At 34.3% G+C, this 23,506-nt stretch overlaps 1 protein-coding gene across 1 annotated transcript in view; it reads right to left on the bottom strand.

Moving 5' to 3' along the window:
* Positions 1-2,401: 2,401 nt before the first annotated feature.
* LOC136037661 (dnaJ homolog subfamily A member 1-like) overlaps positions 2,402-23,506 on the bottom strand; it is a 28,587-nt gene continuing 7,482 nt past the window's right edge. The window contains exons 2-8 of the mRNA XM_065720393.1: positions 22,941-23,095; positions 19,740-20,034; positions 16,018-16,202; positions 13,663-13,817; positions 8,503-8,624; positions 5,267-5,432; positions 2,402-2,680 (exon numbers count right to left, since the gene is read on the bottom strand). Of these exons, the coding sequence (XP_065576465.1) occupies positions 2,521-2,680; positions 5,267-5,432; positions 8,503-8,624; positions 13,663-13,817; positions 16,018-16,202; positions 19,740-20,034; positions 22,941-23,072 (1,215 nt within the window). The 5' untranslated portion in view covers positions 23,073-23,095 and the 3' untranslated portion in view covers positions 2,402-2,520. The remainder of the gene's footprint in view (positions 2,681-5,266; positions 5,433-8,502; positions 8,625-13,662; positions 13,818-16,017; positions 16,203-19,739; positions 20,035-22,940; positions 23,096-23,506) is intronic.

Raw genomic sequence — 23,506 nt, 5'->3', positions numbered from 1 at the left:
ATCCAGGTGCCGGAGAACTAGCATAAATTTTACTATTACTACTCTTCTGTTCGAACATTCTTTTCTGAATGATTCTGAGGAAAAATATCCCAACTACTAAATTTTTTTGTTCTATACTAAGGTTGTTGTAACCACTTTTTGCTGTAATGAAGAAAAAATTTCTTTGATGCCCTTCTTTTTAAAGTTTGGTAGATTCAGTTCTTTCATATACATCACGGCAGTCCTCCTAAAAATAATCTTAAAATTCGTCAAATTATACATACAGCATTTCAAAGGGATAGCTACAGTTCCTAGTTCATTGAACAGTTGCTTGTCAAAGCGAATAAAGGTTCTTCAATCGGACAACTAAATTGCCATGACGGGCCAGAAAAAAAAGAAACTGAGGGATAAATATTGACTCACCTCCAATTAACAAATAATTTTTGTCGTTGTTCCATATGAAGATTGCTATAGCTATTTTCTTACTGCGCGCGTGGAAAATAAACGCCAAAACTTCTTTTATGTTAAGACTAATCAAATACAGGGTGGGCCAAAAGTCATTGATCCATCAAACAGTTCGTGGTAACGAACTGTAGTAAGGAGCAACCCGGCTCAATAGTAAACGAAACTCTAAAAAACGGAATTTTGATGCTAAAAGATACATCAAAAGAATCGGATTTTCATGCTGATTTTAAATATATAAGTTTTATCAAATTTAGTCTTTGTCATCAAAAGTTACGAGCCTGAGAAAATTTGCCTTATTTTGGAAAATAGGGGGAAACGCCCCCTAAGTCATAGAATCTAAACAAAAATCACACCATCGCATTCAGCGCATCAGAGAACTTCTATAGCAAAAATTCCAAGCTCCTATAGACAAAAATGTGGAATTTCGTATTTTTTTGCCAGAAGACCGATCACGGGTGCGTGTTTGTTTTTTTTTCCAGGGGTCATCGTATCAATCATGTGGTCCTAGAATGTTGTAAGAGGGCTCATTCTAACGGAAATGAAAAGTTCTAGCGCCCTTTCTAAGTGACCGAAAAATTGGAGGACACCTAGGCCCCCTCCCACGCTCATTTTTTCCCAAAGTCAACGGATCAAAATTTTGAGATAGCCATTTTGTTCCGCATAGTCGAAAACCATAATAACTATGTCTTTGGGAATGACTTACTCCCCCACAGTTTCTGGGGGAGGGGCTGCAAGTTACAAACTTTGACCAGTGCTTACATACAGTAATGGTTATTGGGAAGTGTACAGACGTTTTCAGGGGGATTTTGTTTGGTTTGGGGGTGGGGTTGAGGGGAGGGGGCTATGTGGGAGGATCTTTCCTTGGAGGAATATGTCATGGGAGAAGAGAAATTCAATGAAAAGGGTGCAGAATTTTCTAGCATTACTATAAAAAAAAAATGAAAAAATAAACATGAAAAACTTTTTTCAATTGAAAGTAAGGAGTAGCATTAAAACTTAAAACGAACAGAGATTATTACGCATACGAGGGGTTCTAAAAATACTTTAGCATAAAGAGCGAGGTATTTAGGAGGAGATAAATACCTCGCTCTTTATGCTAAAGTATTTTTAGTAATTTCAACTATTTCTTCTATGGCCTTTCTGATTCAGGGGTCATTCTTAAAAAATTGGGACAAAACTTAAGATTTAGCGTAAAGAGCGAGGTATTAACACGGGGGAAAACCCCCTCATATACATAATAAAAATATAAGAATATAAAAGTTTGTTACGTAAGTTTTTTCTTAAGTTAGGTATATTTTTTACTAATAAAAACGTTCGTTACAAATTATAAGTTCTAGTTGCCTTTTTAAGTAACCGAAAAATTGGAGGGCAACTAGACCTCCTTCCCCACCCCTTATTTCTCAAAATTGTCTGACCAAACTAAGAGAAAGCCATTTAGCCAAAAACAGAATTAATATACAAATTTCGTTTTAATAATTTATGTGCGGAGAGCCAAAATCAAACATGCATTAATTCAAAAACGTTCAAAATTAAATAAAAAAAAACTAGTTTTTTTAACTGAAAGTAAGGAGCGACATTAAAACTTAAAACGAACAGAAATTACTCCGTATATGGAATGGGTTGTCCCCTCCGCAATCCCTCGCTCTTTACGCTAAAGTTTGACTCTTTGCCACAGTTCTACTTTTTAAAACAATTAAAAACTTTAACGTAAAGAGCGAGGGATTGCGGAGGGGACAACCCATTTCATATACGGGGTAATTTCTGTTCGTTTTAAGCTGTTCGTTTTAAACTACTCCAGTGTTTTTACAATCAGAGTAGGTGGTTTCTGATCACCACAAGAAAGCAATTTGTCTGTTTCACGGCTGTTTTTAGGTTTAAATTATCTGCTCCGCTAGTAAACTTTATAATTCAATTGAGACTAAATACCTTGCGACTGAGACTACAACAGAAAATGGACTTCAGAGTACATCAATTTTATTCCAGATAAAAAGGGACCTAACAAAATCTGTGACAGCCAAGATTTAATACGGGCGTGCTAAAAGGGAACGCATAAAGATAAAAAGCGTGCAATCCTATCTACTGGGTTGGACATTGAACTCCTCTTGGCCCAGCTCCACCTTCATCGTCTGAGTCATCATAAGTGGCTCGTTGGGCTTTTTGCTGCCTTCTATGTATTTCTGGATCGAAGTCCTGAAGCATTACTTCTTCGGCGTCACCAGGAATCATTTCTTCTGTCCTACAATCCATTAATAAAAATTAATGAAAATAAACTGGCTGACGATAACCGATTAATAGTTAAAAAAGAAAGTAAAGCAACGGATATCTGCAACGAATATTCTGTAGTAACCTGTAGTCGTAAAAAAAAAAGAAAAAAAAATTTTGTTCTAAGTTACATCCAGTAAAAATAATCATCGCGTTTAGTATGTATCATCGTCATTATGTGTTTACTTTTCTATATCACATATTTTTATCTGCGAAAATATCTAATTTATCTATTCATGAAGTATATTAATCAATGGCCTTTAAAGATGTGTCTCTATTCATTTAAAAGGCTCTATAGTCTTTCACCAGCCATGAAATCAATAAATTTTACGATAGAGCTGTATTTTACTAAAAAACTAAAGCAAAATTAATTTGCAGTAATTGTGTCCAAAAAACATTGGCCTAAGTGAGTTCTTAGATATTAAATAAGGTTAACTTGACAACATATTCTCATATACACATGCTTTGATAAGCAGTTCTAATGCTACCGCAAAAATAATGACATCGTAATAGACACTAAATTCCTGAGATCTGAATTCTCACTGCTTAGGATAGGAATACAAAAAGTTATAAAAACCAGGATAAAAAACGATTTACTTAACAATATATTTCTGACAATACGACATTATCAAACAGTTCGTGGTGACGAACTGTAAGCAAGAAGCGATCTGGCTCAATAGTAACCAAAACTCTAAAAAACAGAATTTTGATACCAATAGATACATCAAAAGAATCGAATTTTCATGCTGATTTGAATATATAATTTTCATCAAGTTTAGTTTTACCCATCAAAAGTTACGAGCCTGAGAATATTTGCCTTATTTTCGAAAAAGGGGGAAACACCCCCTAAAAGTCATAGAATCTTAATGAAAATCACACCATCAAATTCAGCGTACCATAGAACCCAACTTTAGAGGTTTCAAGCTCGTATCTGTAAAATGTGGAATTTTGTATTTTTGCCAGAAGAAAGATCACGGATACGTGTTTTTCTTCTTTTTTTTCCCAGGGCAGATCATATCAACCCAGTGGTCCTAGATCATCACGAGAGGGCTCATTCGAACGAAAATTAAGAGTTCTAGTGCCCTTTGTAAGTGATAAAAAAAAATTAGAGGGCAACTAGGCCTACTCCCAAGCTCATTTTTTTCCAAAGTTACCCGATCAAAATTTTGAGATAGCCATTTTGTTCAGCATAGTCGAAAAATCTAATAACTATGTCTTACATGTTTATGTTTTACATATAGTATTGGTTAATGGGAAGTATAAAGACGTTTTCAAGGGGATTTTTCTGGTATGGGGGGGGCCGGAGGGAGGATCTTTCCATGGAGCAATTTTCATGGGGAAAGGGGATTTTCGATGAAGATTTCCCAGCACTATTTAAGAACGATCACAAATTAAATAAAAAACAAGTTTATTCAACTGGCAGTAAGGATCAGCATTATAACTTAAAACGAACAGAAATTACTACGTATATGAGGGGGTTGATCCCCCTCGTCAATACCTCACTGTTAACGCTAAAGTTGGTTTTTTTTTTTTTTTTTTAGTTATTTCAAGAGCTATTTATTCTAATTAAACGGCCTTTGTGATTAAGGTGTCATTCTTAAAGAATTGATAAAAAAAAATGCGAACTTTAACGTAAAGAGTGAGGAATTGACGAGGGGGGAACTTTTAATATACGCTCCTTACTTTCAGTTGAAAAAGCGTGTTTATTTATTTAACAATAAATGAATTGCGACCGAAAGATGCCAAACTCAACAGGATCGAAAATTTTTCTTAAAATCTGACATTGGAATACTTATGATCGCTTTTTGCTGGACAGATTTTATAAATGGAAGGGGAATACCAAACGAATGACAGGTCCAATCCCACTATATTATTCTTGTTAATCTCTTTATGTGCAATAAGCGATGCATTGAAGGTTTTAGTACCATATCTGAATAATTTGTCATTTCTTAACATATTATACATAGTCTAAGCTCTGTTGTCTGAGAGTCAGAGGGAGACAGACAGTTAAGGGGGAGAGACGGCGAGAAGAAAGAAGACCAATCAAATAGATACAGGCCAGTACACGAAATTAAAACAAATATATTAAAAGAAATAATAAAAGAAATATATATCATAATATATAATAAATATAATAAAATTTATATTAAAAAATTAAAAGAATTAATAGGAACAAGCCAACTTCGAAAACCCTTATGTAAGAGAATACCGCTATAGTTTTTCTTTTTTTATGCCTATCCTCAGAGAGGTTTCGCTTCTTGAGGGGTCTGTCTCCCTGTAGGAGTAATTGCAGTAAAAAAAGAATAATAAGAATAAAAATGATGGTAGACTAATATTGATAATCAGTATGTCTACTATCTATCTACTTGAAAGTACAGCTTGGATCACCGCGTTCTTAATGAAGAAAAAGTTATAATTTAGAGCGGTATATCTGCCAAAGACCTATGGTGGGACTTCAAAATTTGAAAGAAACAGATTTACTTTTGCCATTTAGATTTCAATTAAACCTATTTAAATACAGTTAAATCTTCATATTTTCCTAAAAAAAAAGGCGTCTTACCTAGGGGGAAGACATGCTTCAATCTGAGGAATTAAAGCAGGATTAATTACATCTGGGAATTTCACGTTAAACTTAATTATTAATTTTCCTTTCTCCATGGGGTTCTTATAATGCGGCATTCCTTCATTATATATACATTTCAGTCGATCCTGCTTGATTATTTCGCCTAAAAATAAATACAAAATTAACCAACTTTGTAACTAACATGACTTGCGGAATCTGCATCATTCAGTATATTCAATCCTGTTACTTATAAGTCGTAGAGTTCGTCTGTTTTCGTTTACAATATATATAAAAAAGAGTTCAGGTCATAATGCCTTGTCTTTTCAGCAAGAGATTATTTATCTATTTAGTCTCTGTAATATAATTTATGTAAATTGACATGTGCAAACATTCGCCTCCAGTTGTTATTTTGCAATACTCCAAGTAAATTCCACGATAGACACTGTATGCAGTCACCAGAGAAAATTTTATGCTTTGTTTTGTTGAACTTATTCTTTTTTTTCTAAGAGATGGGAGTTTAATTCTGACTCTCTGAAAGTTTACTTACAGAGATGAGGGAGCCAGTTGTAAGGACTTAAAAATTTTTTAAAGTAAGTCGACTCACTATCCTGCTGCATTATCATCGATCCTTTCTTTAGTGTTTCACTACAGCTTAGGTGTAAGTGAACAAACAAACGGGGATCAACTTATAGATAGTATGCCTTGATACCCTTGTGTCTAACCGAGTGAGCGAGTGAGCTATGCAAAACTAGCCCCACTGAAGTATTCTTACAATCGGCAAATTTTGGCGAGGATGTACAGAGCAGTGGCATTACCACATGTCCTTTACCTTTCCTCGCTTTGGGAATGGTTCACAGAAACAGAGAGACTAAAAGTTAGGTCCACATTTTGTAGATGTTTGAAGTCTTTGATACCGCTATTCGAGAGAAACTCATTTCTTTTGAATAAGTATCAAATTCTTGATCCCCGTGAAGCTGTGACAAAACAGGAAACTAATGCTAGAAAAGGCACCCTTGATCACCATTATGATTTCCTGCCGTTGCACGTCATATATTAGCTATGAATGTATATAGTGAATGTAATCTAATCGTGTAATCTTGAAGTATTTTTTTTCGCCTTTTTCTTTTTCCTTTTTTTCTTTATACTCCGCCATGTTGTTGTTCTGATGGTAGGCTAAAATAAACTATCTATATAGGGTAACTTGGATGACTGACTAAGGATGAAATTTGTCACAGGGATTGACTAGTCTTTGCTCCCTTCGTTTGAGGAGACTAAGGCTGATGTTAAAGCGATTGCGGAAGAAGGTTGAATGTTCACAGTGTTGTCAAATTCGGCGATTGTTGTTTTTCGCCAACAATGTTTTTCGCCAAAAAAACAGTATTGTTTTTCGCCTTTTTCTTTTTCCTTTTTTTCTTTATACTCCGCCATGTTGTTGTTCTGATGGTAGGCTAAAATAAACTATCTATATAGGGTAACTTGGATGACTGACTAAGGATGAAATTTGTCCAAGGGATTGACTAGTCTTTACTCCCTTCGTTTGAGGAGACTAAGCCTGATGTTAACGCGATTGCGGAAGAAGGTTGAATGTTCACAGTGTTGTCAATTTCGGCGATTTATCATCTGACTAGGCGATTTGAAAATTCACTAACTTTCCTGTAAGCAGGCCTAATGACTTCCTTGTCTACGTACGGCTTAGCAATTTAGATACTTTGCAAAATAAGAAATGTCAAGCGCCCAGTGAGACTTCCACTGGCATGTTTTCGTTTGCCAAGTGATGGTTGTCGTTAGCAGTGATTTTTCAACATGCCTCATTTTTTTTCAAGTTAGTTCAAATTCTTCAATAGTTTGGTCTCAACAAAAAAAAATTTCTTGTAAAAAAAAATAAAAAAAATGTTATATTAAAACGATCAGACACTGTCCTACACATAAGGGAGTGTGCCAACCGTTCATTCACTCAGCTCTTTGCTGGGGAAAGTGAACAAATACTCCCTTGGGGTGTATACTAATATATTGTGTTTACTAATTGTTCACTAATATAAAAAGCTATGCTAGTAGGATCCGGGCCGCGCTTGCCTCCCTGGCTTTAAACGTTTCGTATCTGAGTAGAGTTCACAGTTCTCAGCTATATAATAGCTTAACAGTTCCTCACTTATCTGTTCTTCCTCCTGTTTGGTCTCTTCTTAATTGTGGTGAGAGAAAGCAAGTTCATCACCTTTATTTTAAATTTTTCAAGTATTCAATGTAACTTCCAACTTGGACAATTTACTCTTTTCTGCAAAGAAAGTATCAATTGGTGACCCCAGCTGGGGTTATTGAGAAGCATATTTGTCATTTACAACTGAATGGCAGAAGTCTTCCCATCTTTGTCATTTCTGTTTGTTCCTTGTTTGTAGTTGTCAATGTATGTTTTTATTTCTGTTGTTTCTTTTTTGTTTTTCTTGATTTCTATTATGCCTTGTTCTGGGCTTTCTGTTCAGTTTTTGTGATGAGTTATAAAAAAAATGATGAATATTTTTACATCAATATGAAATCAATTTTATATTGAACACATCATTTTTTACATCAATATGAAATCAATTGTAATCAATGATAAAAAAAAGCAGAAAAACATGAAATTTTTGCCTATAAAATATTTTCATGCAGGCGGCTTTGGTCTGATGGTAAGTTATGTAGTCACTTGGTATCATCAGTACGAAATTGTTTCTGCTAATTATTTTTCCAAAATTGGAAATGACACTTCAGAAGAAAAAAATACTTTGTCAACATTGTAAAAAGATTGATATTCTATTACAGGAATAAGAGATAACCACAGCTTTTCCATCATAAAATGAACATCAACCTCACTTTTCGGTGCCAACGACTTTTTCATATACTGAAATTACCAAGAAGCAAATATTAGCCAAACATATAATAATAATAGCCAAGCGGGTATCTAAGATTTTGTTTCAAAGAAGGGGGGGGGGTTACAAAACAAACTTTAAATAATGAATAAAATTTTTGTTTTTACATTTTTGCTATTTTTATGAGTAGGACAAAAATTACGGGTATTGGGCTATCGACGCGTTCAAATAGCATGGTAGAAATAAAATAGTCAAAAAATAAAAATTGAAATTTTGGGGGGAAAATTCGATTATTTTCCAGATTATGGAGCAGAAGCAAGGACCCAGAGCCTTACAAAATTAAGTTTCATAGGTAGTGTCATGACGAAATTATACAAATACAATTCCCGTTACCTGGAATACATGTGATCACCAGATTTCTATCATCCAGTGTTTTGAGAACCTTTTGGAATCCACAGAGAGCTTCAACAAGTTCCAGATCCATAACAGTCAACAAATCACTTCTATCGACGCGTCTGAAAGAGGTGACAACGAAATAAAAATTAGGTAAAGGAAACACATTTACCGTTTTTTATTCACAACCATTCATAACAATGGCCAGAACTGTTTTCAGGGTGTTCTTAAGTGAATATCAGCAGGGTAATGTAAGTTTAAACAGATAAATCTCCCTGTGTAAATCCCCCCTCTCAAAATTTGTATGTTTACCAATAACAAATACTATATGTAAAGAATGGTCAAACTGCTTAACTTGAAGCCATTTCCTCCGGGGAGTGGGGGTCGTGTCATCCCTAGAAGTACAGTTACTGGACCTTTTAAAAATGCTGAATCCAATGGCTATCTCAAATTTTGATCATATATTTTTGGGAGAAATAAGGGGCAAGGAAGGGGGCTAGTTGCTCTCCAATATTTCTAGTTACTTAAAAAGGGCATACCATTTTTTCGTTTGAATGTATCCCCTTTTGATCTTTTCGTACCATTGGTTTTATCAGATGGTATTTACACCTTCAGGTTGGTATTACACCTCCAGGAAGGTATTTTGAAGTAACTAGCTCTGTACCTTCCTCCTTTAAAAGATAATGATCCTTTACAATCTTCTATTTTAAAATTGAAGCTTTGAGAGATAGATCTAGGCTAGGCTACTGCTCAAACAAGGCACAAGGAAAGCATTTTTAACTTCATGCCTCTTCTCCCTCCTGATTTATAAAATTCAAAAATCTCTGTCTTAGATTGTCTTTGAAGATGTCTTAGAAGATTCTGAATATGGCTCAGTGAGATAGTACCTTGGTTCTAACAGATCGTTCCAGAGAAAGAAAAAACGGAAATAAACTTTTGGCCAGCTGTTGGATGTGGTATTCTTAGAAAAGCATCACCATGGCACTGTAGTCTAGATAGATACATGTCTTATTGACTGTACATTATCCCGCTGATCCTTTTCTTAAGAATAGCTCAACAAACAGTTCTGAAACGACATCTGACAGATGAGAAAATGTCTATGGTAAATTCAAAGGGGTTGTACAACATACGAGTTGAAATGAACTTTTCGTGCTGAATTACATTGCTATCATTTATCTATGCACAATCTTTTCTTTTTAAACCGTTTTTTTTTATAAAAAATGAGGATTTTGACTTTTCGAAATGTGTAACTGCAGACTGATTTGATCTCATATCTATTAGGTTCATAGGAGAAATGCATCATCCCTTTTCTAATCGTCACCTCTTTGCTATCAATTACAAATGCATTTGTACGGTTGAAAAGATACCAACTGATACACGAGGAGCTAGTTCAAAAAATTTTCTTTAAGGCCGTGATTAAGTGAACTGATGGAACTCGAAAATCCCATGTTAAAAGTGAAAATTTATGTTTAAGAAGTACTCAAGTATTCATTGGCAGAAGATACCGCTTTTAATATCAGGCCATAGCTTCTTGAAGATGCTACAAAATGTTTGCTCTATTTCCTCTAATTGCTTAGAAATCTAAGAAAATGTCTAGCTCTTCTTCACAAGTGTACTCTATGAAGGATCTTGCTTTTAGAACAAAATCGGTACTACCATGAGCAGAAGACAATAACCTGTAAGATGATTGCAATCATTTTTCGATTTATTTTTTTGTTTTTGAACAGTCCCACAGAATATTTTCAGCTACCTGAAATTTTTACAAGTTTTTTGCCAAAAAGAATCGTTTCAGATCGCCCTAGAGACCAGATTGACAAGCTGGTATAATTAGTCTGCTATTTCGACCAATAAATAAGCGCTATTTGAAGGGTTTTTGACAATCGACAGTCTCTAGAGAATTGCGAGACAGAAGGCTATCCTAACTTCAATTTTCAATCTCGATGTTTTCAAGTTCACTTAATCACAGCCTTAATGGTTGAATTATAGCAACTCTTTCTATGTGTCTTGTTTTTGTTTCCTTTTGCAATTGTTATGCTTTTTCATAGTTATTATTATATATCCTGTTATGTGAGTTAGAATCATGCGGCATTATTTTGTATTATTTGTTGTTTTTTGCCATGGCCCCTAAATGGCTTTTGTAGCAATAAATATCTATCTATCTATCTATCTATCTCTTTATAGTTTCTATCTATCTATCTATCTATCTATCTATCTCTTTATCTCTTTATACATCCCATGCTCTTTATAGTTTATTTTAACCCTGTTTCGTCACATTACAAAACTGCACTAGAGAAGTACAAGAAGAGAAAAAAACAAAAGCAAGAAAAAAGAGAAAACACGAATAATCAACAACTATACGGTAAAGTGACCATCATTTCTAACAAATAAAGAAAAATAACTTGAAACTTAAATCAATACCAAGACACAGGAAATATTAGTATACCCTATGGTTAAGCGGAAAATATACATGTTCATACACAAGTCTTCAAAACGAGCCAATAAATCTACATGTTCATACTCCAGTCTTCAAAGTGTGCCAATAAATCTACATGTTCATACTCCAGTCTTCAAAACGAGCCAATAAATCTACATGTTCATACTCCAGTCTTCAAAACGAGCCAATAAATCTACATGTTCATACTCCAGTCTTCAAAACGAGCCAATAAATCTACATGTTCATACTCCAGTCTTCAAAACACGCCAATAAATCTGCATGTTCATAAACCAGTCTTCAAAACGTGCCAATAAGTCTACATGTTCATACTCCAGTCTTCAAAGCGAGCCAATAAATCTACATGTTCATACACCGGTCTTCAAAACGAGCCAATAAATCTGCATGTTCATAAGCCAGTCTTCAAACGAGCCAATAAATCTACATGTTCATACACCGGTCTTCAAAACGAGCCAATAAATCTACATGTTCATACACCAGTCTTCAAAACGAGCCAATAAATCTACATGTTCATACACCAGTCTTCAAACGAGCCAATAAATCTACATGTTCATACACCGGTCTTCATAACGAGCCAATAAATCTATATGTTCATACACCGGTATTCAAAATGAGCCAATAACTCAATCATCTTCACACATACATTAAAAACACAGTGTTTTTACTAATGTATGAGTTAGGGAATCAAATAAAGATACCAATGAAATACTTAGAATACCAGTAAAATAGGATCAAAATTATTTTTTATCAGTTATAGAGAAGGAATTCCAAGATGGAATTGTGAAAAACACATGCGGTGCAAACATGGAGCTATAAAGCTGTACTGAAGTATTTGTGTCTAATTGCCCTTGATTTTTACCAATAGCCTACATGTTTTAGAGTTTCTTTTTTTAATAATTAAATCGACACATACCAACTAGTCACATAACTAACCTAAAAATTAAAACTAATTAGCAATTACTGACTGAGCTGCTAGAAAAATCCTTATATTGCGTGAAGGGTTGTCAAATTTAACAGCTTTTAACAGTCTTTGCAATCAGTTCCTTTTCATTTAAATACAGACAAGGCATTTATCTAATGATGCAGGAGGCGTCTGGACCACACTGGAAGCAATCTCATGTCATCAGTCATCAGTGGATGACAGTGATGACAGCGATGTCAATCACTGTCATCAGTGGATATACATCAGCAGATAGATCAGAAGAGCACACAAGCAAAAAATGACTTCTACTACCAGCTTGGAAGAAGAAAGCAGGGAGACAAAAGGAAACGTGGCTCGCAGCACTCAAGTCCGATCTTGAGCCTATTGGGGGCTTCTTTGGAATTGTGAATGCCTTGGAATGCCTCTCGTGTAGCAGAAACTGACTTTGCTTCTTCAATGGACAAAAGCTGTATCTGCCAAGAAAGCCATGAAAATACTGGGTATTTCAATCATAGATACAATGACTGTCATCAGTGGATATACATCAGCAGATAGATCAGAAGAGCACACAAGCAAAAAATGACTTCTACTACCAGCTTGGAATAAGAAAGCAGGGAGACAAAAGGAAACGTGGCTCGCAGCACTCAAGTCCGATCTTGAGCCGATTGGGGGCTTCTTTGGAATTGTGAATGCCTTGGAATGCCTCTCGTGTAGCAGAAACTGACTTTGCTTCTTCAATGGACAAAAGCTGTATCTGCCAAGAAAGCCATGAAAATACTGGGTATTTCAATCATAGATACAATGACTGTCATCAGTGGATATACATCAGCAGATAGATCAGAAGAGCACACAAGCAAAAAATGACTTCTACTACCAGCTTGGAAGAAGAAAGCAGGGAGACAGAAGGAAACGTGGCTCGTAGCAGTCAAGTCCGACCTTGAGCCGATTGGGGGCTTCTTTGGAATTGTCACTGGTTTGAGATCATTGAGCCTGCCCTCATTGAGTGTAATCTCTGGAAAAAATCATGTCATCTTCTGCTAGATACCACGATGAGTCTAAATGCGGCTTGAATGTGCAACAAGTACATGCTTAGTCTATGTTTTTTAAGTTCTTTCAGAGATTCCTCCAATCTCCTTCCCATAATCTGTTTTGATTGGTATCTGGACCATGTCAGAGAAGTGAAAAGGCTAAAAAGCAAAAGGCATGTTTCTCGTAATAAGAGTTGCAGTTGGACCCTGCTTCACAAGTGATGATTCTGGCGTTGATTCCTATCCCTAAGGAATTGCACCCAATCAAAACTGGTCTTCCAACAGGGTTTGGAATACGTCAAGATGTTTTTATAAAAGTAATTTCTAAAACCAAGTGTGTATCGTACAAGAACAATGAGGAAATTATTGCCACTAGTTTTCGATAGAAAATTTCATGAAAATACCAACGCAAGTGGTAACAAGCGGAAAATGAAACAATTAATTCTCTTTTCTTTCACAGCTCAATTTCAGATATCATTACGACAAATTGAAAAGAAAGTTTAACGAATATCTCAACAGTATCAGAGGCTAGGTCTTCTTCTTTCATTTCATTTTTAAATTTTTTCTACTTTCCATAAGTACTTTTCATAATTCACAGATTTAATGAGTCGTGGCTTGTTAGTTTCTATCTTATTTCATTTACATGCTGTTTTCTTCTATTTAGCGACTTTATCACGTCTGAGAATTTCAATCAAACAAATTCTAAATTATTCATACCTATTCTAACATAAGATAAAGAAAATGGAAAATTGGCTTACTTAAACATTGCGTGCTCTTTTTCGTCAAGAACTATGATGATATCTCCAGGTTCAAGTCCTGGTTCTTGATCCCCCTCTCCACTAAAAGTAATCTTTTGACCATCAACCATTCCTGGGTCCACATGAACTTCTAAGATTTTCTTCTCCCTGATGATCTATAAAACAGACAGTATGTAGACATACAATTCATTGACAAGTGATGAGTCATATAAAATGGGTTTCCCATCCCTCCAAAAAATGACAAAGTAGACTTTGAACTCAACGGCTTCAATTGCATTATTTTATTCTAAATAATGCATTGACTTAACTTTGCTGTAAATATATATATATATATATATATATATATATATATATATATATATATATATATATATATATATATATATATATATATATATATATATATATATATATATATATATATATATATATATATATATATCACTTTCGAGGCTTCAAATTACCCTCCCAAGCCTCGTGACCAAAATATACTAACTCACCTCTTTCCACCCTTATAGTTGACGCTTAGCAATATAGTAGTTAACATAAATTAATGAAGCCTCAAGTAAGTAGAGATAAATAACACGAAAAGAAAGCCTGTAATAGCCGTTGAAATTGTACGGACGATACATATATATATATATATATATATATATATATATATATATATATATATATATATATATATATATATATATATATATAGTACAAATTTGCGACAGTGCAACATTACGGCCTCTGGTACAGGGAGACTATTTAAGTAGTTTTTCATCATTTCTAAATCAATTGGCTTTCTCCAAATTCTCAGGTGACAGCATTTTGATCCTTTTGGCACAAAAATTGGTGTTTTGCGCCACGAAATAGCAGGAATTACACTTTGTCTGAGTTAATCTGAAGAGCTATTTGCTAGTCCAAATTAAACCACTTATTACTTCTAGTTGATCCAGATTAATTTTAAGTATTCCAGTTAACAATAAGCTTTGATTTCGTTTGTTAGGGCCGCAAGTTTTGTACTTTCAAGTGTTTCATTGGATAAAATTTTGAACATCTTGCTTTTTTAGGACGTGACACGCATACATCCTCCTCCTCCTCCAATAAAAACCCATATACCTGCTTCCTCCCCATAATCCATTAAGTCACTTAAAGACTATAAATATTTGTCTATAATAGCCAAGGAATCTTTATAGAATATCTTTTATCTTTGAGAGTGAATGTGCTACCATGTGATGTTTCGATCTACGGAAATGGTGAGTTTTTTTATATCCTAAATATTCGATAGCATTTTGGCTCTCTTGAGGCCAAAATTGATTTTTCGTAGCAGAAAATGGCATACATCCTAGCTTCGCTAAGCCACGATCCTTTTTTTATTTAACAAGGGCACTATAACTTCTGATTTTCGTTCGAATAGGACATTTCGGTAATCAGCCCTCGGAAACAAGGCATTCAAAAAACACCCCAACTGTGATGAGAAATAAATTTTCGCAAATTACGCAGAAGAAGCTCGAAATTCCTTCTACAGGATGGTCACCTAAGCTGAAACTGACACTATCAGTTTACTCATTTTGGGGATATTCCTCGTTTTTTGTTTTGACGAGATTATTCAAACGCCAAAATAGTAATAAAAAGCAGATCCTATTAATGTATATATTATTATTATTGAAATTCCTTTCTAGTTTCCCTTATTACTGGAGCTGATTGTTCTTTACTTCTACTCTATCCCTTTCCCGAGATCATCCAAATTTTATCCCCCAAAAGTTTCATTCACATGAAAATATTACAAACACCCATATTAGCTAGCGTTAATTAGAGCCAATACATTTGATGCAATTTTCTGATTGGCTAAAAAAAAACTTGATTGGTTCAAATAAGCTGTTCTCAGTACTAGTAAAATCTCATTGTGAAGAGGCCTTAGTAAAAAGCTGATCTTTTGACATATATTTTAGTATCTTAGAACCATTTACTCTGACAAGTTTGCACGCTTCCGTGATTAAAAAAGTATTAATAAAAAAAATACAATAAAAAAGTAATAATAATATTTATAAAAAATAATAATAATAATAATAATAGCCCCGGACAAGCAGAGGCATGATTAATGAGAGTAAATGTCGAGCAGAATGATAATGAAAATTGTAAGATGTAACAACCATAAGAAAAAAATATCTTTTAAAGAGTAGTGTAAAAAAAAGTATACCAAAAAAGCCTCCTAGCCGCTATTTTGCCATAACCCACGCAGGATTGGAACCTTGTAAACAAACAAAAACTAGAGAATCAATTTTCGTCGTTAAACCGCCGGAACTTGCATCTCGACAAACTGCTTTGTCTGTATCTACGATCAGTCCACAAAAAAAAACTAACCTTTTTCCCTTCACAATTCTTGCACCTATCCTTGGCGTCAATAACTTCGCCTTGTCCAGAACAATCATGACAAACGCTTTGAATTTGTTGAACCATTCCGGGAGCTAACTGCTGAATCCTCACCTGCATACCAGAGCCTCGACATCTGACACATTTCTGAGTGGCACCTTTCTTACCTCCCCGACCTTTAACAAAAAATAAAAAAAATGAATACACTAAGGAACGCTGAGAAGTTGAAGTATAATACACACCAAAATACACGCATCACAGGATAATCTAAGGGTGTATTGATACAAACAAAAACACACAAAACAAGAGTCAAGAGCTCATATGGCACTTGTGACGTGATCGGAACCTAAAACTAGGCTCGGTACTAGAGTTATCGGTTTTGCTGTTCTTTGTTTATTGGCAATTATTACAAAGATAAACTTACAAATACAGTGTTCCTGTATTCTCTTCTTGTTCGGTATTGTAACGTTTGTCCCACCGAGTTTCACCCCGATCTCTCCACTATTAGCGTTTCCAAGATTTCTGGTTTCCTCCTCCAACTCCCAACAATGTCACCAGATCCGGTCAGGATTTAAAATAAGAGCTCTGAGACACGAGGTCCTTCTAAATATCAAATTTCACTAAGATCCGATCACCCGTTCGTAAGTAAAACATATCTCATTTTTCCGAATTAAACGTCCTTCTCAACTATCTCGTTCGTTCGCCCCACCCCCCTCGCGATGGTTGAATCTAGGAAGCCTTTTCTCATTTAATCTGGTCTGATCCCTGACACGCCTGCTAACTTTCATCGTCCTAGCTTATCTGGAAGTGCCCGAACTAGCAAAACCGGGACCGACAGACAGAAATTACGATCACTATATGTCACTTGGTAAGTACCAAATGCCATAAAAACCTGTAAAGATACATCAACAATCTCCACTATATTCTATCTATGTATTTATATACTATCTCTATTAATACTTATCTATATACTATCTCTATCTATACATTATGTCTATGCTATCCCTATCTCTATATTCTCCGGTAAATTGTAACGTACGTTTTAAAACGTCTGGAAGTAGCAAGTCATTATTCCCAAATGCACATTTCCTTATCACAAAAACCTCCTGTCACCAGCTGAACCACCATACCTCCTCATTTCTGCAAAGCGGGCTTCTTCTTATTTTTCTTTAATTTCCACATCTTCTAATCTAGCTCTAATTCGAAGGCAAATAGCTCTTTTTGGAAGGGAACTAAAGAAATACTTCCTAGTAAGTAGGAATTTTAGTTTAGTTTACCTTTTTTGTGGGGAGTTAAATGAATAAGATTTATAGCTATAGCCTCTCGAGGCATGAATAGAATATTACATGATAGAATTGTTCGTTATAGGGCTTCAGGTGCTGATTAGGAAGTGTTATCAAATTTTTTTTTCTTGTTTAAATTTCAACTCCCCCCCCCCCCCCCCACCCCGAAAAGTTTTTTTTATCCTTCACGAACCATGGAATACTAGTTGTAGTTTGTTTGTTATAATAAATATCTCTCTCTCTGCGTCTAATGAATGATATATCTTAGTCGTAGATTCAGCATATATGTACAGTCAAAGGTTCACATGGAGTCTAGCTCCAGGTCTCTGCTGAACAGGTACGTGTATGGAACTATGGCATAAACAAAGGGTCAAACATTCTAATATACAATCAGAATAAAACATACCCCTCCCCTAGACCAGGTTTTTTGGATTCGAAAACCAGGCCATGAGCAGGTAGTTTGTATAATTTTATAGTTGATAAAACTTTAAGATGCTATCTTTTGGATTTGGTGGGGATCCATTCATTGGGCACGCTTTCTTCCAAGGTTAGGAAACTGGTTACTGAAACAGGTTGAAATGGAAAATCTTAGATTTAAAGGGAATTTATATGTAATGCTAATTATAGGTATAAGTCTAATTTTACAGCCAATAGAAATAGCATATAAGCTACATACTATACCTCCAAACAGGGGAGGGATAGGGCAGATTCACCTTAGATGGTATGAAAACCCCTCTCCTCCCAGAAAGATCCTGACCTGAACTAATATTGTCTAGTTAAATAACTCTGATTTTTTTTATTATTTATAGGTCATAAAATTAAATCGGGTAGTACTTGACTCAAGGGTATCCTCCCCCCTCCCCAATTACTGCTGTTCTCTTTCTTTTCATAAAGCGAATATATTTTGAAATCTTTCTAGTGGACACAGGCCCACTAGAAGGCCCTTAGGAGCATTACAATTAGATTTCAGTTAAGAACTATCAGAAACTCAAGGCATATATATGGTGGTTTTAAGAGGGGGGGTAAAAAACAAATTTTATTGATGATGTATATAATAAATGCACGAAAATTCGAGAAAATCTAGAATTTCAGGGAACACAGGCAAAAAGCACCACCACCACCCCTCTATATCTGCATACGTCCCTATGGATGTTGCCTTTTTTTACAATTGTAGGCATCCAGAAAACTCTCTGGACGAATAACATTATAATGAAAGGACTAAGACACGCAAGTACATACGGAAGAGATGTAGATAAGGACACGAATATAATACTAAATAGTCAGGCCAATTCAAAATCAGACAATTAAATAGAAGAATGTAATTTTAGAAAACGAGGGAATGAAACTTCGTTGCTGCCACTACATTTTGGCTTACATTTTATTCAAGTCTCGAAGAAGACGATTCTGCTTTTTTGGGATGAAGGTTTCTCAGTCTTTTTTGTGGCTTAATGAAGACTAACTGGATTTTAGGTTTTCAAACCGGTTTTTATTTGGGGGGGGGGGTATTGCCATAAACAGGTAGATTTATTTGATGAGGGTTCAACATCACATCTTTTCTCCCCAATTCTCAGTGATGAGAAATTTAAGTCTAACGCACATTACAATAATACGGTAACCATTGTAATCAATCTTCTAATTTCCAAAGACTGCCACTCACTAAACCTGCTGAAAGTCGGAGCATTTTCTGTATATTACTTAAAACAAAACATATTTTAAATACTATTGCTGAGACAATATTGCTGAGAATTACAGGTATTATTATTATTATATATTAAACAATTGGTGCACTTTCATTAGTTGTTTCTATTAATCTTGAATTAGAGGGAAGATACATGATTAATTCTGAGAGTGTGGCACCCCATTGGTGTTTTTGCCTCTCCAACCGTAGGCTATAATTAGTGTAATTTCCTACTTTTCTGGAGAGTAGGGCATATGCGCTCACATCGCTCCCTCCCCCTCTAAATCAACTATTAATAATACATATGATTTCAAAAAACACAAATGACACTCAAAAAATTATCTGAGGGTTCAGGAAAGGGAGGAGGTAACAAATCATTTTCAGGAAAGCACAAAGAGCACTCTGGTCTTTAGAAGACTTAGGAGAGTAGCCCTACTTTTGTTTGTGATAATTTCTGTACATTTTGAGTTTCACTTGATCATTACTTTATTTTCTGTTCATATTAAAATCATTTATTCATCTGTTTGTTGATAATATTTTCGTTCTTTTTTAATTTGAATTATTACATTACCATTCCCCCAATTGATTTAGGTTTAAATAGGACTCAACATTTTTTTTTTGAGAAATTTATTATTTGGGAAATTTTTACAAGTTTAATCACAAGAAGAAGTACTTTATCACTCTAGAATTACTGCAGCTATGCCTACCTAAGACATTAAATTTGACAAAATCGCTTCATAAAATAACCATACCTTCACATTTAGAACATACAACATTCTTTTGTAGAGCTAATTTTCTAGTAGATCCTTTATACAATTCTCCAAGGGTGACACTCAATTGATGCACTATGTCCTTCCCTCTTCTTTCTCGTCTTCCTCGGCCACCCATGCCGCCACCAAAAAACATCTCAAAAATGTCCATGGGGGAGTGAAATCCTCCACCACCTCCACCGCCACCTTCTTTTAGGCCTTGTTCGCCATATTTGTCATAAATTTCCCGCTTTTCAGGGTTAGAAAGCACTTCATATGCAAATGATATTTGCTTGAACTGAAAGTGGAGCAGAGATTAAAATTATTACCTATTAACTGATACAGATTTGACTTTGTATCGTCCTTAGGCCAAATTCTTTTGGCACCCCTTCTTTATACTCCGCCCCCTTAAAGTTGACAACTAATAAAACTGTCGTTGATACTAAACAGATTGCAATATTCAAATATATTCATAAAAATACTTGTTAAAATTTTTGCTATAAGTCTTGAATGAACTTGAAGCATAGTTTGGTATGCTTTTCCATGTTTTTCAAAAAAAAAAAGAAGGTAAACAGGGCCTAGAGGCAATGGCCAAGATTGTCCTCATTATATATACTGATATGCCTAGCAGTAATAAATAAATATTAAAAGCCACCATTGGTGGAATTATAACCTCCAAGCACTTTGCTAAATAGCCAAATTTTCTATCCATTTAAAATAGCCACTGGGATGATTTCTATACATCTCTTTGCACTTACAAAACATCAAGCATTTTAAATATTACTTTACTTTACTGATTTTTACTAAAAGACTCCCGAAAAAATTTAACAATTGAAATAGGCAATACGATAGGGATTTTAGATAAGGTTTTTTGTTCTACTCTCTTTTCCCTCTTATCTGCCCTTGTTTTACCAACAAAGAGTCATCCATTATAGCTATCCAACATAATTTTCATAAATAAAAGCCAAGGTTTTTCATTTGGTATATAAACATTTGTTTTGTTTTCAAGATTTCACATAATTGTAGCCAAATCCAGTCTAAGGATAGGAATAGCATAACAGCAACAATACTTAGGAGAAAAAAAATGCACATTAACAAACCCAGTTCTGAATAATTAACATTTCTATATCTAATTGAAATAAACTTCTCTTCTCAACAATATTCCACCAGTCCCAAGAACAAATTGTCCCTACAGAGTAAGACAAATTGATCAGTTAAGTGAACTCATTTCATAAGAGAACTCATTTCATAAGAGAAATCTACAAGAAAAAAAATGCTATTAAATTGTCTAGCAAAAATCCTAAAGTTAATATTGAAACCTGAATAGAGTTAACACCAATGGAAAAATTAAAAAACAACAAAATAAAGATTGTTCTTTTAAATTGTGATCACTTCTGGAAAATTTACAAATATAAATAAAACTGAATAATAAAGTTAAAATTGTGCACATCAAATTTGAATGCAGAAAATTCATTGGATGAAGCCAAGGATTTATCTTACAACAAAGTGTGTTTGAATATTGTCTTTGTGGCAAGCATGTTTTTGCTCAGTGTGGCTATGCCTGTTGCTCAACTGGGAACAGAACCCCTAGCCACCAATGCCAACAGAATGGATTTCTAATAGACAGGAAACAGCTCCTTCCCACTGGTAATGACACTGTAATCTAGAGTGAAAAGCTTTGCAATTGGAAAAAAACCTGGAGGCAGAAAAACTACAAAAAATTATAATTTATGACAGAGGGGATTGCAATATTCCAGTAAATGTAGAAAATTAGGATAAAAATATAACTTTAAGAAGAAAAATCAGGGTAATGAATTTAAGTCTTATTATTTGAAGCACCCAAACCAACACATAAATAAATAAATCAGATTCTCTCTTACAAATAGTGCAGAACCATTTTTGTAAACATTAGAAAGCACAATCTAAATTTCTGCTATCAGTATAGCAGAATAAGAAAGACTGTAATACTTTAAGGGCCCTTTAGACAACAAAAAATGTAGTTACACATCTTCTTCTGCTAATAGAAGCAGAATAACAAAACAAATATCTTAAAATTTTAGGTATCAGCTTCCACAACAAGTCCTGCTACAATTCTCTAAATTTTTGTTTAATTTTTTTTTGAAACATGCTAATACATACATCTATATTCAGCTGAATATGCCTATACATTCAGCTGAGTGCACCTATATATTCAGCTGAATATACTGACTATACTATTAAATACAAATATTTAACTGAAAAAAACTTATTGAAATCTAACTGGTGGCACCACATGAAAACAATTCCCAACCTATAATAAGTGAGTGACGATTCCAACTCAAGACTTAAATGGAGTTAAAATCAGCTTTCCTGAGGTTGAGTAATATATTGGCTGAAACTCATCCTACATTGACATTGTCTGAGAACTAATGTTTACTGTACAAAATGAATATATATTTCCCAAACAGATGTCAGTACTTACCAGTCAATTATAACAAAGCCAAACTAATTATCAACCGATTAAAGAATTGTTGTTAAAGGCTTGTAGGTTCCTTGTGTACATCCCATAAGAAAACAGAGAGAGGCCTGTAATTGTCAGAAATGCATCACGATTCAGTATTTAGACTGCAGATTATTAATGAAAAGAGGAGCCTTTAAATTAATTGTACTGGACCTATTGTCCTACTGAAAAATTCAACCCTCTTTTCAATATTTCTATTTTTTTATTTTTTTTTTTAATGGAAAAGCAGTGAAGTCTTAAAAAATTATTTAGTGTAACATCCCTGCATTCCTAATTCTAGGTATACAAAAGGCTGAACTGGACTATTCTTATTTTTGCCTAGCTTGAGAAATATGAGACTCACATAAAAATTATTTTTATTTTTATATAAATTATTTTTAAAAATTATTTTAAAAATTATTATATATATATATATATATATATATATATATATATATATATATATATATATATATATATATATATATATATATATATATATATATATATATATATATATATATATATATATATATATCTTATTTTTATAGTAAGATTTGTGACTGAAAAAGCTGGAACAGAATCTTTGGATCAGCAAGTTTGCAAATGGGAATTTCTAAAAAAGTAGACTAATGCTTTGTAACTCTCAACATGAGCCTAGCTTGGTCAGGATAATTGCAGTAATATATAAAACTATAAAACACAAGAAACAAACACATCCAAACCTTTTCTCCTTCATTAGGATTTTTATCTGGGTGGTACTTCAAAGCCAATTTTCTGTAGGCTTTCTTCAATTCGTCAGAAGTACAACTAGGACTAAGACCAAGGACATCATACAACCCTGTTTCCTTTGGCATTTTGGTAGTAAATTAGCAAACACCTGGAAGGAAATAATCAGAAATAAATTAATATAAAATAGATAGTTACATTTCCATACATAGAACAGTTAATATAACATGTTTTGTATCATGGCTGGGAAGTTCCAACTGAAACTTTTGGAAAAGTTTTTAGGGGGGGGGGACATACTTGTGATTTAGTGCTTTGGAGAAAGGGACAAAATATGTTTTATTTGCTCCTGATGATGAAAGTTACAGAGTGGTTCTTTGGCTAGTAATAATATATTCAAAACTCCATTAAATACAACAGGTTTATAATGACAGAGTATGCAATAAAAAAGCAAAAAATTAACAAACAGAAAAAGTCCTTAAAAAGGAAAAACAGCAGGAATGAAAATACAATAACTTCTGAAAGAACAAGAGTAATGAAAAGAAAACTTAGGCCTATTCTTAAC

This window comes from Artemia franciscana, chromosome 17, assembly GCF_032884065.1.
Source record: "Artemia franciscana chromosome 17, ASM3288406v1, whole genome shotgun sequence".
Classification (NCBI taxonomy): domain Eukaryota; kingdom Metazoa; phylum Arthropoda; class Branchiopoda; order Anostraca; family Artemiidae; genus Artemia; species Artemia franciscana.
This window is presented reverse-complemented; position numbering and strand designations above follow the sequence as displayed.